At 41.3% G+C, this 17,777-nt stretch overlaps 1 protein-coding gene across 2 annotated transcripts in view; it reads left to right on the plus strand.

The window, feature by feature from the left end:
• The window catches only part of Ophn1 (oligophrenin 1), a 351,260-nt gene that overhangs the window by 179,860 nt on the left and 153,623 nt on the right, over positions 1-17,777 (plus strand). For both annotated transcript variants that reach the window (XM_005358630.3, XM_013350521.2), the window contains exons 8-11: positions 5,660-5,764; positions 7,207-7,336; positions 9,282-9,382; positions 14,302-14,393. In XM_005358630.3, coding sequence (XP_005358687.1) covers positions 5,660-5,764; positions 7,207-7,336; positions 9,282-9,382; positions 14,302-14,393 — 428 coding nt within the window. The remainder of the gene's footprint in view (positions 1-5,659; positions 5,765-7,206; positions 7,337-9,281; positions 9,383-14,301; positions 14,394-17,777) is intronic.

Raw genomic sequence — 17,777 nt, forward strand, 5'->3', positions numbered from 1 at the left:
TGGAACTAGCTCTTGTAGACCAGGCTGGCCTTGAACTGGCCTCAAACTCACAGAGATCCGCCTGCCTCTGCCTCCCGAGTGCTAGGATTAAAGGCATGTGTCACCACTGCCCGGCTCTTTGTTCAGTTCTGTAGCCCATTTTTTAAAAACAGTTTTGGTTGTTTGTTTCCTTGACTTTTTTAATTTTTAAAATATATATTATAGATATTGCTTCTCTTTGGACTTCTTTTCCACTCAATAGATTTATTCCTTAGGTGTGCACAAAGGTTTTAGTTTTCTGAAGTTCCACTTGTCAATTGTTGGCCTAAATCCTGAGCAAAGGGAGTCCTGTTCAGAAAGTCCTTTCCTATACCCCGGTCTTGTAGCATCCTGTCTCTGTTTTCTTCTAGCAGTTTCAGGCTTTACACTAAGCTACTCAATTCATTTGGAGTCAATTTAGTACGGGTTGATAGACGTAGGCCTCGTTTTATTCTTCTACTTGTAGACATCCAGTTTTCCTGCCCCAGATGCTAAAGACACCATCTTTTCTGCAAAGATTTTTTGGCATCGTTGTCAAATATTAGATGACTGTAGTTATATTTACTAATGTTGGAGTTCTCTGTTTTGACTCATTGTTCTTTAAGTCTGGCTTTGTGCAACTACCATGCTTTTTTTTTTTTTATTGCTGTAGCCCTGTAATAAATTTTGAGATCTAGACTGTGAATCCCACGGACATTTTTCTTTTCTTTCTTTTTTATTTATTTTTTGTGTCTTTCCCATCATGCATCTCCTTCCCATTCATTTTCCCATCCCTTTGTATCCACCCTGTGCCCTTGCAACCTCCCACTTCAAATAAAATAAAATTTAAGAGAAAAAAGAAGAAAAAAAAGAAAAGAAGGAAAAAAAATCAGTCTCATTATGGAAGTTGTAGTGTAACCCACTGAGTTATACAGTAACCCCTTTATCCATGTACTTTACTTGCAAATATTCATTACACAGAGTCCGGGAGGCTTCTGGTTTTTGCTACACTATTTTGGGCCCTCAATGGAACACCTCTTGGTTATCCTGCTGCTGCCCTGTGTTGTGGAGGTCGCGCAGCTTTGGATCTACGGGACCAATCCCTTTACAAGCTCCAGCAGATCACAGATGAGGTGGATGTTGGGGCGGGACAACACATAACCCTGGTTCTGGGCCTTGGTAGTTGCAGGCTTGGTCAGCCTGTCAGCTCTCTCTTGTGCTTCCAGCAGAGTGCGCTCTCCCGCATTGCCTTGGCTAGTTCACCCCTTGCAGCAATTGAGCAAGGGGCGGGGCCAGTTCCCCTGCTTTCACATCCTCAGAGTCAGTTCTTCCACACCTACACCCTCAGGACCAGCTCTACTTACTGTGTTGCCCAGGGGACACATAGGGCCCAGAGTTCCCTAGTACGGTAGCTGAGGAGTGGGCAGGGACAGCGCTCTACTCTTACGAATGCAGGGCTATCTGTTCCATCTGCCTCAGGCATTGATGGGCATACAGAGGTGGGCTGGGAATGGGATGTCTCTCTACCCCGCCCATGCTGCTGCATGACAGATGAGCAATGGAGACAACTCTCCCATGCTCACAACATTGGAACTGGCTCACCCACCCCTGCCCGCCATCAACTGAAACAGCTCAGGGCAGACAGCCGACCCTACACCTCCTGGGGGCAGCATAGTAGTGCCAACTCCATTGGCAGAGGTGGGGTGAGCCAGCCTGGAAGTTGTGAGCCTGGGAGTGCTGTTCCCATTACTCGGTTTTCTTTTTATGCAGGATTTCTTTGGTGAGCTCCATATGAATTTTAGGATTTTTTCCATTTCTTTGATGAAGATGGCACTTTGATTGGAACTGCACTGAATCCGTAAATTGTTTTGGTAGAATAATCATTTTCAAAATTATATTCTACCAACCCATGAGCATGGAAGGTGTTTCAATTTTCTAGTTTTTTCTCAATCTCTTTCTTTCAATTTGAAAGTTTTTCATTGTAGAGGTATTTTTTTTTCTAGCTGGTTAAGTCCTAGGCATTTCTTGAAGCTGTCTTGAGTAGAAATGTGTTCATGATCTCTCTTTCAGTGTGTTCGCTGTTGATATATGAGGTTGTTACTGAGTTTTCTAAGTTATCCTGCCACTTTGCTGAAATTGTTGCTTATTTCCAGTTTTCTAGAGGAATTTTTATAATCTCTCATGAATAATATATCATCTACAAATGGGGCAAATTCAGCTTCTTTTACTGTTTTATTCCTTTAATTTCCTTCTCTTATTGTTCCAGCTAGTGTTTTGAGTAGTATATTGGAGAGTCATGGAGACAGTGGACAGCCCTGTCTTATTTCTGATTATTATTATTATTATTTGTTTCTTTTGAGACAGGGTTTCTATACGTAGCCCTGACTGTCCTGGAACTTGCTCCGTAGATCAGGCTGGCCTTGAACTCACAGAGATTTACCTGCCTCTGCCTCCTGAGTGCTGGGATTAAAGACTTCACCACCACTGCACTGCTTTCATTCTGATTTTTATGAAGTTTTCTTTGAATTTCTCTCCATCTTGGATGGTGTTGGCTGTGGGACTGTCATATAAACCTTTATTATGTTTCCAGTTCTACTCTCTCTAGGGCTTTTTTCATGAAGACATGTTGGATTTTTGTCAAAGACTTTTTCTTTGTCTGTTGAGATGATCATGTGAATTTTGTCTTTAGGTTCATTTATATGCTTTATTAAATTTATTGGCTTACTTTGTTGAACTAACCCTGCATCTCTGGGCTAAAGCTACTTGGTAATGATGGATATTTTTTTTGATATGTGCCTAAATACAGTTTGCAAATGTTTTATTGAAGATTTTTGCATCTATGTTTGTCAGGGATATTGACCTGTAAATTTTTTTTGGTGTGTGTGTGTGTTTACCTGGTTTTGCTGTTAAATAATACTGGCTTTTTAAAAAGGAATTTGGAAGTATTCCTGTTTCAATTTTAAAAAGCAATGTAAGAAGTGTTCTTTCTAGATCTTCTTTGAAAGTCTTATGTTTTCCTGCTGCGAATACATGTGGGCTTGGACTTTCTGGCTTTCTTCCTCTCATGCTTTCAGAAAGTTTTTAAAAACTATCATATACTTCAGCCTGTACTGCAAACCCATGGCACTTAACATTTAAGCACTTCCTGTTCTACTATTTTTATATCTGCCTTTTATAATTGTTGCTACTAAATGCCCTTTAATATATTACAGCATTTAGTGTATTTTTATTTGAAAATGTGCTGACTTTTCATAAATGTTTTTATTTCTAGGTGCATTCATCACAGAAAAGTATAAAATAGTGCATAGGATGATCAAAAATCCCCTAATATAAAAATAATCTGCATTGGTTATATAGTATTTCCCCCTCCAAATTGTTTGCATATGTAATATATCCCTTTTTATGTTTATAATATACACATTTTTTTTTTGTTTTTCAAGACAGAGTTTCTCTGTAGCTCTGGAACCTGTCCTGGAACTCACTCTGTAGACCAGGCTGGACTCGAACTCACTACCTCTGCCTCCTGAGTGCTGGGATTAAAGGCGTGCGCCACCACAGGCCGGCTATGATGTGTAGTTTTGAGTGTGCATTTGCCTACATATATGCCACTTGAGAATGTGCGACTGAGGATACTTGTGTTGTTGCCCACATTTTTGTAATTCTCTCTTCTTTATTTTGTTGTAGTCCAGGCACTGTGTTAGACATTGGGCATAGTATAGTAAACCAGATGGACAGTTTCTTCCTTTGAGAACATGAAACTCTCATGGGGCAGAAAGAAGGGACGAAACTAAGCACATAATCCAAACTGTTGTAAGTGGTGGTAAAATCTTTGAAAGAAACAGATTATATCTAACAGTGCAAAAATTTACATCAGTGGTGCAAGAAGGATCCCAGTAAGTACCACTGAGGCAGAGAGCTAAAGGGGAAAGACATGTAGACAAAGCCAGGTAGATACACAACAGCAGCAAGGTCTCTACATCAATTTCCCTGGTGATCATAGACAGAAATACCTCAATAAACTACTCACAAGCCAAATATAGGCATATATCATCACAAGGATCATTCACGTGACCATGCTGGCTTTATCCCACAGATGCAGGGTTGGTTCAACATATGATGCTAATAATGTAATGAATCATGTAAATGGACTTCAAGATAAAAAGCACATTATCTTCTCGATAGATGCAGAAAAGGCCTTTGACAAAATCCAGCGTGCCTTCCTGATAGTGAGAAAAGAATGTTTAGACGGCCTCAAAAGATGGAAAGAAAATGTCTGACTTCAGATACTGGTAGTAGAAAAGGGGGGTTGCAGAAAGTGTGTTCTAACTGAAAGGCATAGGGCCCGTTGGCATAGGATTTGATTTGGATGTTAGCCTAAGCATCATGGCAAGCCACTACAGGCTATTAAGTATGACCTGACAGGGAACAATTTTGTTGTGTGGAGAATGACACAACAGGGGTCGAGGATAGCAGTTGAGAAGTGATTGTAGACTTGGTGAGGTGGCACACACTTATCATATCCATACCAGGAGGGAGGAAAGGCGGGGGAATCATGAGTTTGAGGTCTGTCTGGGACTCAAAGCTAGACACACTCAAATTAAACGAGAAAATACTATAGTGATCTAGGCAAGTCGATGCATTCACTTGAGTTGGTGTGGTGGAAGTAGAAACCGTAAAGGATAGCTGGGTTAGAAAAAAAAAGTTTGGAGGGTTAGGGATATAACTCAGAGGCAGAATGCTTGCCTAGCATATACAAGGGCCTGGGTTCTATCTCTAGCATTTGAAATGGCATTTTGGAGGAAACACTAGCAAAAACTGTTGAATTGGACTTAAATGTGAGTTAAAGAGAGATCAGGGCTGACTCTTTAGTTCCTGGTTTCACTGACTGTTGAGTGGTGATATCATTTCTTGAGATGAAATTTGGGAGAGAAACAGGAAACATTATGGATATAAGCCTGAATGTGGTGGACGGATCTCTCTACCACATACTTGTCATAAATGTATGTGTCCGTTATGTTGTTTTTATGTGTATATACACATATATTATCTGTTACCCAAAATGCTTGACCCAGAAGTGGTTGATATTTTCAAAAAAAATTTGAAATATTTGCATTCAAATAATGAAATATCATAAATGAATTCCTAGTTTAAACACAAAGTCTGTTTATGTTTCTTAAACCCCTTGTACTCATAACCCAAAGATTTAATGCAGTATTTTTAGTGGGTTTACATTTTCTACAGTATGCCTGAGATTTAGCACATGAGGTCAGGTATAAAATTTCCATTTTTGGCATTGCATCTGTCCTTGAACGTTTTCAGTTTTAGATGTGATATCTTTTGGTGAGAGATACTGTACCAGTTTAGAGAAGAGATGCGGTTAATCCCTGCAGTATCTAATTCCAGAGTGGCTTTGCATGTAATCTAAAAAGACCTGGATTTGCTAGTTCCTTTCTGAGACCAAAGACAGCTAAAGTATTCAACCTAAGACGAGAGTTCTCATGTGTGTCCCTGCTTGTGCCACCCTCACTGCTCCTAACAGTGTACTCGGTAACCACTCTGGGGTGTCTTCCCTGACTTCATGGTTCCTCCCTTACCAGGCAGGGAGTGCTGGTGTCAGATAACAGTGAGGTTTCTAAAGGTGGTTTTTGTCTGTTTCCCCCAGGTCTTGGCTTTTCTCCACAGCCTCTTCATTTCCAACAGTTTGACTGTGGAGCTCACACAGGATTTCCTCCCGTACAAACAGCAGCTGCAGCTCAGTTTACAGAATGTGAGTTCGGTCTGGATGTCTTCACCTGGCTTTCCAAGGGGGCCCCAGGCGTCTTAACTTTGGAATTACAGGTTGTTGCACCGCTGCCCATTTGCCAGGACAAAGTGGTGTAGAGCACGAACATGGTAGCATAGTGGCGGGGTCTTGCTTTTTTCAGGTTTGACTCTTCCTCTCTTTGAGACTTCCTGCTGCTCACACCTACCCTCTGTTTGCCGGGATTTATTAAGTGTTGGTACTTTTCTATATCTCTCGTAGATCAGAATCCTGCTGTAGGTGTATTGAATATAAGGCTTAGTCCTTAAGTCATCTCCAGAGTCAGTTAAGACACTTGTTGTGGGCTTCATCATTATGACTGCCCTTGATTATCTTCTTCCTTCTCCCATCACTTGGTACAGTTAAACACATGAATTTTCAAAGACTTCTCCATCTTGTTGTGCATGCTAGTTCTAGAAATGAGCACAGGCACTACATTTTTATGTATCGGAACATGAGAATTTACTCATTTTATCACAGCCCACATTGATGAGTATTTATGAATACCATAAAAAAGTACCCTGTGTAACACAATGTATCAGTTTCTCGCCTCCCTGAAAGAGGCGTCAAGGTTTGCCTGTCTTGGAGGATCATATATGTGCTTCTAGTAGAGATATAGTCACAGATAAATCATAATCCCTCAGTATTTGTTGCTACATGAAATCAAGCCAACATATTAAAAGGGCATAGAGAATGCAGCAATTGGTAGTCAGGGAAGGTATCACCAAAATCAGGTGACACTGGACAGAGTGCTACAGTGCATGACATTCATAGGTGTGTTTTCCAACTCAAAACTGCTAAGATGCTTGCTTAGGGGGACTGGGATGTACAGTTTTACCTACTTTTTTCTTTCTGCATCTATTCCTTCCTTCTGGGTCCTCTCCTTTACCCGAACGTGAGAGAACCTATTTTCTGCTGACTTACCAAATCTTTCTACAATCAAGTTGACTCCTCTGCCATGTGTCACTTGACAAATGTGAGCTAATACCAAGCGTTTGCATGTGTACTCATGGCTGACTCATTGTTAGTACCGTTGACAGCTGGGGCCAACCGGTGCCGTCCCTGTCTTCTTCACTAACAAAAAGAAGTTGCCATGGTAATGTTGTCTTTGGGAACTTTCTCCGTAGTTGTCCTTATTGTAAAGAGAGGGCAGTCTAATCTCAGAATTTTAATGTTCCTTATTTACTTGAAGCTTGAATTAACCCATTGGGTCAAACCTCTTGCTCCTTGTGGTATTCGTGTTTTTGTGCCCTTTCTAGTTCGTAATACCGTTAAACTCTAGAATTCTTTTCTAGTCACTACCATTCGGCAGTCTTCTGTATGTTTTAGCACATGCTGTGAGCAGAGAAATCAAATATGCAGTCTTGTTGGTGACAATGCTGATAACAATTGTAATGATGTCTTGACAGACAAGAAATCATTTCTCCAGCACCCGAGAAGAGATGGAGGAACTTAAGAAAAGGATGAAAGAAGCTCCTCAGACATGCAAACTTCCGGGACAGCCAACCATCGAAGGCTATCTCTATACCCAGGAGAAATGTGTGTGGGCATGCAGGGCCATCCCCTGGGCTCCAGTTGGCTTGCCTCTTTGCCTTTCTGAAGGCTGGGAACCCCTGTGTTCGTAGATTCATGCCAGATACAACGCCTTGGAGGGCAGGGCGGGAACAGAAGAAATACAAAAGGGAGAAACTTGAGGGGGAGTTAGGGTTGCCGTGACTCTAGACTAGTAAGATCTGGAATATTTCCTCTGAGATTCAAGATGAGGAATGTTAATTGTGTATGGTGAACTTTGTTTGGGTCAAAGAGGTAGGGCCAAGAAGGCAGAAAGATCATATTCTTGCATATGCTATATGCAGTGCTCTACAAACCTCCCACCATTTCATCTTTGATTCCATATTCTGTTCATTTTACACCGGAGACCACTGAGGCTTCGACCAGGCACTCTATCTATGATCCAGTTCAGGTGTATCCTGTGCCAAAACTGATTCTCTTCCCAGTGTGTCCTATCCTACCTACCACTCCCAGGGTCTGTCCAGTGTAAAGTGGTGAGCAGCACCCTAGTTTGCTCATCGCTTTATGTTCGAAGGACTCTCCATACACGACCACCTAAGCAGTCTACAGTACAGTAAAATTGCCCATAGTTGAGAACCTCTGCTATGCACTGTACGGTGCTTCTGCGCCGCAGTTTTCTATCTTGTCAAATGGCTGCCGCTCAGGTGAATGAACACTCACCGAGTATCCTTTCTGCCAAATGCTATGTAACACATTAAGAGTACAAAAACAAAACAAAACAAAACAGAGAGAGGTAATATGTTTGGTTTCTTTTTTTTAATCTCAAAGCATTTCTCAGACTGATAGGAGAGATAGGAATGTATATTCCCAAGACATTTTGAGCGCCCTCTTTGGGGGGCATCTATCTAAGAGCTTCTCTGAGGAAGTGATGTTTGAGCTAGAGCTTGAACGTGCACTGAGGGTGGAGCAGGTGAAAAGAGAAGGGATAGGCGTTGGTTGAGAACTCCAGGTGTGTGCTGCAGTATGAGTAGGGGCGCAGGCGTGTTAGAGAACAGGCTTCACGCTTAGGTCTTGGTTTCTCAAGGATAGCCCTTGTTGTCCTGATGGAATTATTCATTCAAAGATATATATATATTGTATGCCATCCATTTTAAATACACGTTGGGTTTACAGTACAAATTTTATGCCCATTTAAGTATTTGGGGGACTGAATGTAATTCAGTGACACAGGGACATAGAGGTGAGGGTGCCCAGTGACAAGTCCAGAATTGTCAGTTTGATCAAATTATGCAGGGCTGTGAGGGTGGGCTAAGTTGGTTGGAGAGAGTAGGAAAGCCTGTGTGATTTACTTTAAAGTAATGCTCTAGCAAAATGGTGAGGACAGGCTTTGCTAGGAGTGAATCAGAAATGGGGCAATGAGAAAAGTCTGGTTGAAATGATTAATGGGAGAAAAAGTACATCTGTATTTTATTGGTAAGTGTGGTAAGTATTAGGAAAGCAAGACAATGATAACATCCTTTAACTAATTCATTGCTAAAGGCGTAGGAGAAGTTGAGATAGCTGGAGGCGAGACATGTAAGGATTGGAGTGGCTACAACCCAGTGGTAGTCAAATGAGGGGTTCCACGAAAGAGGAACACTGGCAGGGCTTTCTAGCTTTTGGAGGCATAGGTAGGTCTATTCCTAGGAACGGTTGCAGGGAGAGTAGGTTTGAAATGAGCCAGGAATGGAGATGGGAAGCAGTCAGGATCTCTGTGGGTACAGTGGGTAGGTGGGCTAGGTAAAGATAGAGCACAGGCACAGGGCAGCGATGGACCTGGGCTTTGTCTGTGAAGAGCAAGCAGTAGGCTGGGACTCGGTGCTTTGGGTTCAATTTCAAGCACTGGAGAAAAAAAAAAAAACAAAAACAGTAAACATGTTCTGCTTTGGGGAGCTGAAACACTCTACTAGCTCTCTCTTTCCTGTCTTTGTAGGGGCTCTGGGTATATCTTGGGTGAAATACTACTGTCGATATGAGAAAGAGACCAGGACACTCACCATGACACCGATGGAACAGAAGCCAGGTGCTAAGCAGGTCAGTTCTTGTTACTGCTGCTTTGTGGGCCCGTTTGTGTGAGTGCGTCTCAGAGAAGAACATATAGTGACAAAGTGTCAAACGATGAATTCTAGCACTGTCACATAAAGCCAGGATTTTACATGTTCTCTTTGGCCCAAGTTTACGTGGGCCGTGACTAAGGTCAGGACTTTGTTATTAATCGGTTTGTGTTTTGAGAAAAGCTCTTCTTCTGTGACACAGGCTGGCCTTGAACACATTGTGTAGCACACGCATGGCTTGAACTTGCAGCAAGTCTCTTGCCTCAGACTCCTGAGTGCTGGTATTAACAGGTGTGTTACATCATACACAGGTCCTACCAGCAGGGTTTATGATTGTATCTTTATGTTTTCAGCCTATTTAGTATTACAATTGCTCATTGCTTATACAGAGAACTTTTCCAAAATGTGGATGATTCTTCGAAGTAGTGAGTTTTAAAAATATAATTTCCAGAATGCCTTTATTAAAAGTGTGTGTGTGTGTGTGTCTGTGTGTGTGTGTTGGCCGGTGGTGGCACACGCCTTTGTTCCTAGCACTCAGGAGGTAGAAACAGGTGGATCTCTGTGAGTTTGAGACCACCTTGGTCCACAGAATGAGTTCCAGGGCAACCAGGGCTGTTACACAGAGAAAACTTGTCTCGAAAAACCAAAAAAAGTGTGTGTGTATGTGTGTATCTCTCTGTCTCTGTCTCTCTCTGTCTCTCTCTCTCTGTCTCTCTCTCTCTATATATATATATTCACTCTGTGTGTGTGTGTGTGTGTGTGTGTGTGGGTGTGCATGTGTGTGTGTGTATGTGTCTGTGGCCTGAAGTTAGAATCACCCACACTACATTAAAATCTCTGTAAGTAGTTCATGTTTCTTCTGTCCTTTTCAAGCCTCTACTTTTCAAAGCACCGAGGTAAGTTTACCAGGGAGAGGGTCGTTTACTCCCCTTTCCATGCATGGGAGTTTCTAAAGGTACAAACTGATCTTCACACAATTTATTTCCTGACTGTGTCTCTTTCATTTGCTCTCATGCCTGCTGTCAGTGTGCCCCTTTTAACTATTTTCCTATTGTTGGAAGCTTTAAGTATACACTCGAAGACTCGATTTAGGTGGATAGGAATTTGGAGAAACCTGCCTGTGTCTATTAATAACCATTTTTGTAGATGACCAATCTTGTATAGCTTGTATGTAGAAAACTCGAGGGGAATTTTTGCCTTGGTCTTTAAGTATAGAGCCTTCTGTTGTATCTTAAATGTAGGTTCAAGCTGGGGTACACCCTTAGGTAAATGTGTAAGTAGGCTTCCGCAAATTCATCTTGGGCTGCAACACAGAAACTGTCCCCAGTCAGGCTGAACGTGTCTGTTGTATCTGCGTGGCGAGTGCTTATGAGCAATACTAGCTGCAGTCTTTTGGTTTTCCATTTCATGTTAGGGCATGGGGGCTGTTGAGATGGGGGTCGCAGTAGCCCAGGATGGCTTCAAACTCATTTTGTTGTAAAGCCTGACCTTGAATTCCTTATCCTGCAAGTTTCATTTCCTGAATTCTGGAATTACCTGAGTGTGTCACTATAACCAGTTTATGTGGCATTTGGGGTAAACCCTGGACTTCGTGCTGCTTGTAACTGAGCTATTTCCTATTTCTACTTTTTATTCTATACAAAATATTGTCTGGAGTCTGGATATTAGCTCTCTTTTCAGAGAAAGTATTAACTTTTAGACTTTTCTTTTGCATTCCTGTTCCAAAGAGCACTGTGCCAAAGAGAAAATCAGTAGACCCTGCTTTTATGTGCTCCTAGCACATGAGAACAATTGAGTTTTTCTTTCCCCCTTGTTTCATTGAGTGGGCTATGGCAAACTTGCAACTGTGGGAGCCCAACAGTGTGCCTAAGCAGGCTTCTTCTTTTCTGAGACAGAGTCTCTGTAGCCCTGACTGTCCTGGAACTCACTGTGTACAGTACCAGGCCGCTGTGAACTCAGGGATGCACCTGCCTCTCCCTCCTGAGTGCTGGGACTAAAGGCATGCATGCCTGGCCCTGAGCCTGAGCGCTTTTAATGTAAGGAATGGAAAGAGGAACCAAGCTCCCGTTGAGAAGGTAGTGACTGAATAGAAGTAGTTACTGAATTCACTCCGTTTGTATTTGGAAACAATTGTTTCTTGTCAATCCTCTGACACCATTTCTAGTGGTACTTTGTGTTTCTGAAAGGTGAATAGCAGATAAATGATTCAATGATGTTAGTAGTAGTAGAACCACTTTTTCCTGAATGCTAACTGTCTTCCAAGGATATGTGCTACTGTGTACCTTATTCCCTCTCTTAGCGGCGCTGTAGAGCATATATCATGAACCCAATTTACAGATGGAACAATTGGCCCTCTTTCTAACTGTGACACTTACCAGTGCTCCCTAGTAACTGTGAGGTCTTATTTATGATGCTCGGTTTATCAGTCTCCTCTAAAGCAGTATTTTATCAGAATTTTATCTTCCCATGTTAGACAAAACTGAAAAGAGAAAGAGTGATGGGTTTTGAGATTAGTTAACTGGCTTTGTGGGACTGGTGATGTGACATGGCAGGGCACTTACCACAAGTCTACACTTGTGCCGCCCTACCTCCCAGCTCATCCATACATTAAAGAACTGGGGTCCAATACTAGTTCCGCGGTAAACTTGCCTTTTGACCACAAGTTAATGATTTCTTGTTACTCAGGTTCCTCTTCCTCATGAGGAAAGTAGAAAGGGTGATGATTGTGTTCATAAACTCTTCTGAGCCCTGTTTGTTAGGGACCAGGGATACATAGACGAATAAGACATTATCTACGTCCTTAAAGCTTTCTCAGGCAGGTGAGGCCCTGGAAATAAGACATTTTCCCGTAAGTTACAAAGCATGGGGCAGGCCATGTGTAGAGTTGGAGGAGAGCTGAGCGTGGTTTATAGGACAAGTAGCAGCCTCTTCAGACCAACAGTCACTTTGGGTGCAGAGAACCGAACATGCACTGTCATCGAGTCATTAAAGAGCAGGGTTTGTACGTGAAGTGCTCTACACCCGTGGGAGATGAAATACGTGGTCGTGGCTGAGATGCAGCTGGAGTGGCGTGGCTGGGGTCTAGGGTCCTAAGCTGCCACACTGCTGATGCTGAATGGTGTGAAGGCTAAAGAGAGAAGGTGCCTACATGACCGTGTTGCCCACTGTAAGAAGCTTGCACGGGACATCCCAAGCGTTAGGATAAGACCAGCATACTGAAGGCTTAATGAAGGGTTGGGTTCTTATAGTGGAAACAGAAAGGATTGGCCTGCACAAGGCCAGAGGCTGGGCTGACCACAGTGGAAACAGTACTCTGGGCTCCTCAGGTAGAGGTGGTGAGGAGGGCAAGATGCCAACCACCCTTACCCCCAGCTCCCACCCTCTCATTGAGGTGGCACGGTGGTTCCCTGGTCGGGCTCAGGGGCCCTGACTGACTTCAGACAGCATATTTCAATGCAATTAAACAGGCAGCCTTGTTTCCTAATAAATAAGTAAGTAAGTAAGTAAGTAAGTAAGTAAGTAAGTAAATAAATAAATAAATAAATAAATAAAAGGCCAAACACACCGAGAGAAGTACCCAGTAGTTAACCAAAGAGCATCAAGATCTGAAATTATGTATATACTGAATTTCATTTATACACTTTTAAATTTTGAGGCCGGATCTCACCATGTAATCTAGACCAGCCCTGAATTTGTTCTTCCCCATCGGGTTGGAGTGTTGAGATTACAGGTGTGTGCATATACCACAGTGTCTGAACTGGTATAAATCTCAGCTCTGTGATCTAATTCCATTTTGAATTTGAGTAAGTTGGTATTTGCCTAGGAGTCGTATTGTTTGGATGGCCTAGTGCCATAGGTACAGGTCTGGAGCTTAAGAAGCGTTTCTGATTTTGAGGCAGTAGGCCTATGGTGCTATTGTTATTAATAGATTGGGAAGTGAAGCCTCAAGAGGGAAATCGATTTGCCAGGATCACATAGCCAGTAAATGGCATAACTAAGGCACTACTCCAGATCTTAAGCTTCCTAGTTTAATGCCACTTTGACCTTACTAACTCGCATTTTGTTGCTCAGATTCTGCTCTGTCAGGGCTATTGTCAGGGAAATTTGTGTAAAACAAATGCAGAAAATAATAAGCAATCAATCAATTAAAAATACCTTGTATAGTATGTGGTTCATTGTAAGTGCTAACTAAACGTTACCTCCCTTCCGGTGTCACATTCTTCCTGTTGGGGGACAATAGAGGGAAATAAACAATGGCGGATCAGGTAATTTGTCTGTGGCCACCAACAGCTTTGGCAGATTTGTTTTTCCACAGAGCTATTATGAACCACACTATCCCACATGTGACCGATATCAAAATGCTGCTTTGATTAATAAACAAATTAGTTTATTTCCCCACTCTTTTCCTACCTCTAGAGAGATCGTTTTTATGGTGTTTGTTATCCTGAAGGCATTCGCTACCACATCCATTAGGAAGCTTGTATGCTCAACTTTTCTCACACATTCTATAGATGATCTCAGATAGCTACTTACACGGCTGCAGCGTCCCTTCTCAGAAGCTTCATGAAAATTTTATTGTGTATACTTAATGCTGTTCGAGCAGTCCATTTCTCCTGCGGTGCCCTTAGGTCATATGTCCTGGGCTTCCTATTGGATCTGCTGCACTTGGGAAGGCCTCTGTTAGCGTTTTCCCCCAGTCATGGCCACTTATGCTTAGAATGGTAAGACACCATCTACCATGTTATTGTAAGATTTGAAAGTAGCGGTTCTCAGTGAGTCAACACATTGCTCCTGGTGACTTGCTCGACACCATCCAAGTGACCCTGAAGACATGACAGGAGACAGAAGACACTTCTGTGCATTTTGAATACATGCCTGTTAATGTTTCTTTCATATCAGGGACCTGTGGACTTAACATTGAAATACTGCGTGAGAAGAAAGACTGAGTCCATTGACAAGAGATTCTGTTTCGATATAGAAACTAATGAAAGGTAAGTTGGGATACTGGGAATTTATGGGGTCACTGTGTACCATCCATGAGTTTAGCTGGGTCTTGTATTTTTCTCTCTGATTTCTTGTTGCTGAACAGGAGCAATTTATATATAGGCCAATGCTAGTCCTGCCCCTTAGTCTGCCCTTCACAAGGGGTCCATGTTAGACTAGGTTTGGGGCTGGATTTTTGTTTGTTTGTTTTGCTTTTGTTTTTGATTTCTGTATATCCCTCAGTCATGTTTACCTCACTGGCTCTGGGCAGAAAACATCTCCCCTAGAATTTAACTTGCTGTCACATATATAAAAATTTGTTTTTTTCTCAATGCCACAAAACTGACAGAATAGTCATGCTTGTTCTTTGGAAGATGCTCTTGTATCACTTAGGGAGTAGGCTGACACAGCTTTGAAAGGAAGACAGATAGGGCCAAGGGTAGAGGTGATATTGGGGAGTTTTTTCATACTTACTGTAAAACAGTGCATGTTTCTCCTACTTTGAAGACATATGTGAACTAGAATAGTTTATTGACCTCAAACATTAGAACCACTGCTAACAAATTTGGGGCATGATTGTATTGTTTCTCTCCGATGCCTTCTTTTTTCTCTTCCCTAAAAGCAAACAGTTTAGTGAAGCACCTCATACTTTTATTTTTCTGAAACTGAAAATGGATTTTTTCATACAATACATATGGCTATGATCCCCACTCTCCCAGCTCATCCCAGCTCGTTTCCATCTCCCCGCCCATCCAAGTCTACACCCTTCCTTGCTCACGCATTAGAAAACAATCAGGAATAAAAAATAAGATAAAATTAAAACAAACAAAGTTGAATAGCACAAAACAAACAAATAAACAGAAAAACAAAGAGCTGAAGGAAAAGACTCAGTAACTCACAGACTGGCAAACACAGAAATCCTCTAAAAACACAAAATTGGAAACCCTAATATGAAAGCAAAAGATACCTATCCTTTAAAGTGAAAGCATTTAACATTGTGATGATAGGCATGCTTTCTGGTTAAGAAGTTGGTTCAAAATTCGTCGAATAAGCTATTATTATTATTATCATCATCATCAACTTTTTTTGTATACCAGGCACTGAGTAATGGAGAAGAATTTTGTAAAATGATCAGATGGCTAGAAAGGACCTTAATAAATTATAATATCATAGAAAAATCACTAGGGACTGATATCAACAAGATCATTTAGACTGAGAGATTAGGACATTTTCCTATCCAGAAATAAGTAGCTATTAGCCTGTTGCCCTATTTCAAAATTGGGATATTTTAGGACCCTCATGATTTTGGTTTGTGGGTCTTTATGATGTCTTTGTTAATAAATAGATGATCTCAGTCAAAAGGACTGTGATAGTGAATATTGCTACCAGTAATGAAATGATTGGCACCCATTTTCCTAAAAACATCAGGCCCTATAGAATAAAAAAAAAAAAAAACAAACCTGTGGACTCTGACTTTCCTGCGTGAACCTGTAGTATCTCTGGATTTTCAGCATCAAGATTTAATCACTTTTAAGTGATTGAATTTTCCATGTCTGATTCCATGTTGATTCCCTTTTTGCCTTAAATTTGCCAGCTACGTGTAGCTAATTTCCCTAACTCAAAGCAATCACAAACAGTTTGGCCCTGGGTGAGAGACTGTGGCACTTGTTTATATATTTCTTGCACAATGTGCTAAGCTTGTCTTATTGTAGGTTGTAAATTTGTTGTTAATTCTTAGCTATGTTGTTTTTATTCTTCCCCAGAATTCTGAGGACTATTTAGAGTAGAGGCCTGTACCTAAAGTTATGATGCATCCGGGACTTTAGTTACCATATTATTTTCCCTTTAAAACCTTGTCTTACTGAATCCCCTCACACCATTTTATGCATGAGGACACTTTGCTGCCCGAGGGACCAGCCTTTAGTAGCGCAGGGCTCAAAGGGAATCTGCAGTCATCATACTAGACTGTTTTATCTGAGGGGGCAAGGGAAAACGACACTCACACTCTCTCTTGATGGTTTCCTTCTTTATTCTTCCTCTCTAGTCTCTATTATTTTCTATGATTTCCTTCTCTTATTCTTGATGTTTTCCTTCCAATTCTGCCTTTATTCTCTCCCTTACAGTTATAAACCCCAGCAAAATCTTTCAGGCACTATTAAAATCACAATATGGTTATATTCTATTTTTAAAATGAATGATTACAATGAATACAAGTAAAAAACAGCATGTTTTTTCCATATCCCTTACATGATTAAACATTTTACATGTTACAGGTGAAAAATTATCCCAAGAACCCACATACATTCACACCCAAGCAGCTTGTTATGCATTAACGGTGTGAAAGCAAGCAAGACATTCTTTTATTGGCAAGCTGTGTTTTGTATTTACAAAGAAAGAACCAATTACTTTATTACTTATCTTGAGAGGTAATCTTATAAGGAATCTCTTAAAGGAACCACAAATCTAAACTTTTATTCATGAAAATTCAGCTGTACTTTAAATCTTTAGAGTTTACACCCCCTCATGAATTGTTTTTTATATCTGGAGACTGAGCGCAAAAATATGTACAAGGAATTAATCATGGTCATCAGCCAATCCTAGCAAGACAGACACATCACCTAATAATTCTTGGGCTGTTTTGTTCTGGTTCCCTGACCTTAAAGATTTCCTTATTTAGCGATGTGCCTTGTCTTCTTGGGTTTTTCATCTCAAAGCTCTTTGACAGAATGTATTATTCTAACTATAAGTAAAGTTATTTTCAAAACTTTGTTTCAGCTATGATGCACTCCAAAACCTGTGAACACATCTCCCAACGTTAAGATTAAAAGAATTTGCTGGGCAGTGGTGGCATATGCCTTTAATCCCAGCACTAGGGAAGCAGGGGCAGGCAGATCTCTGTGAGTTTGAGACCAGCCTGGTCTACAAGAGTTAGTTCCAGGACAGGCTCCAAAGCTACAGAGAAAACCTGTCTCAAAAAACCAAATAAATAAATAAATAAATAAATAAATAAACAAACTCAATATAAACTCATGTGTTCTAGCTGTACGACACCTCATTTTAATTTTTATTGTCAAAACTCTATTTAAACTAACATTATTATCAGTTAGACAGTACAGCTTAGGAAGAAATAATCTTCAGGACAGTTTAAAAAATGCCCAATGGGATGGTTTCTATGAGATAAACACTACATTATAGGCAGTGAGGATCTCTTCACACAGTCATTCACATCATGCCCGATATCAGAGAGAGATGGCAACTGCAAGCTTGTGAAGGCACAGCATAAACCAAAGACATTCTGGGCTTTGTGGTCTTGGGGCCTTGCATCTCTGAGATTTACCCATCAGGGTTTTGTTTCCTGGCGGGCTGATGCCCTGAAGTCAGTTGCCACCTGT

The sequence above is a fragment of the Microtus ochrogaster genome, chromosome X (genome assembly GCF_000317375.1).
Source record: "Microtus ochrogaster isolate Prairie Vole_2 chromosome X, MicOch1.0, whole genome shotgun sequence".
Taxonomy (NCBI): Eukaryota; Metazoa; Chordata; class Mammalia; order Rodentia; family Cricetidae; genus Microtus; species Microtus ochrogaster.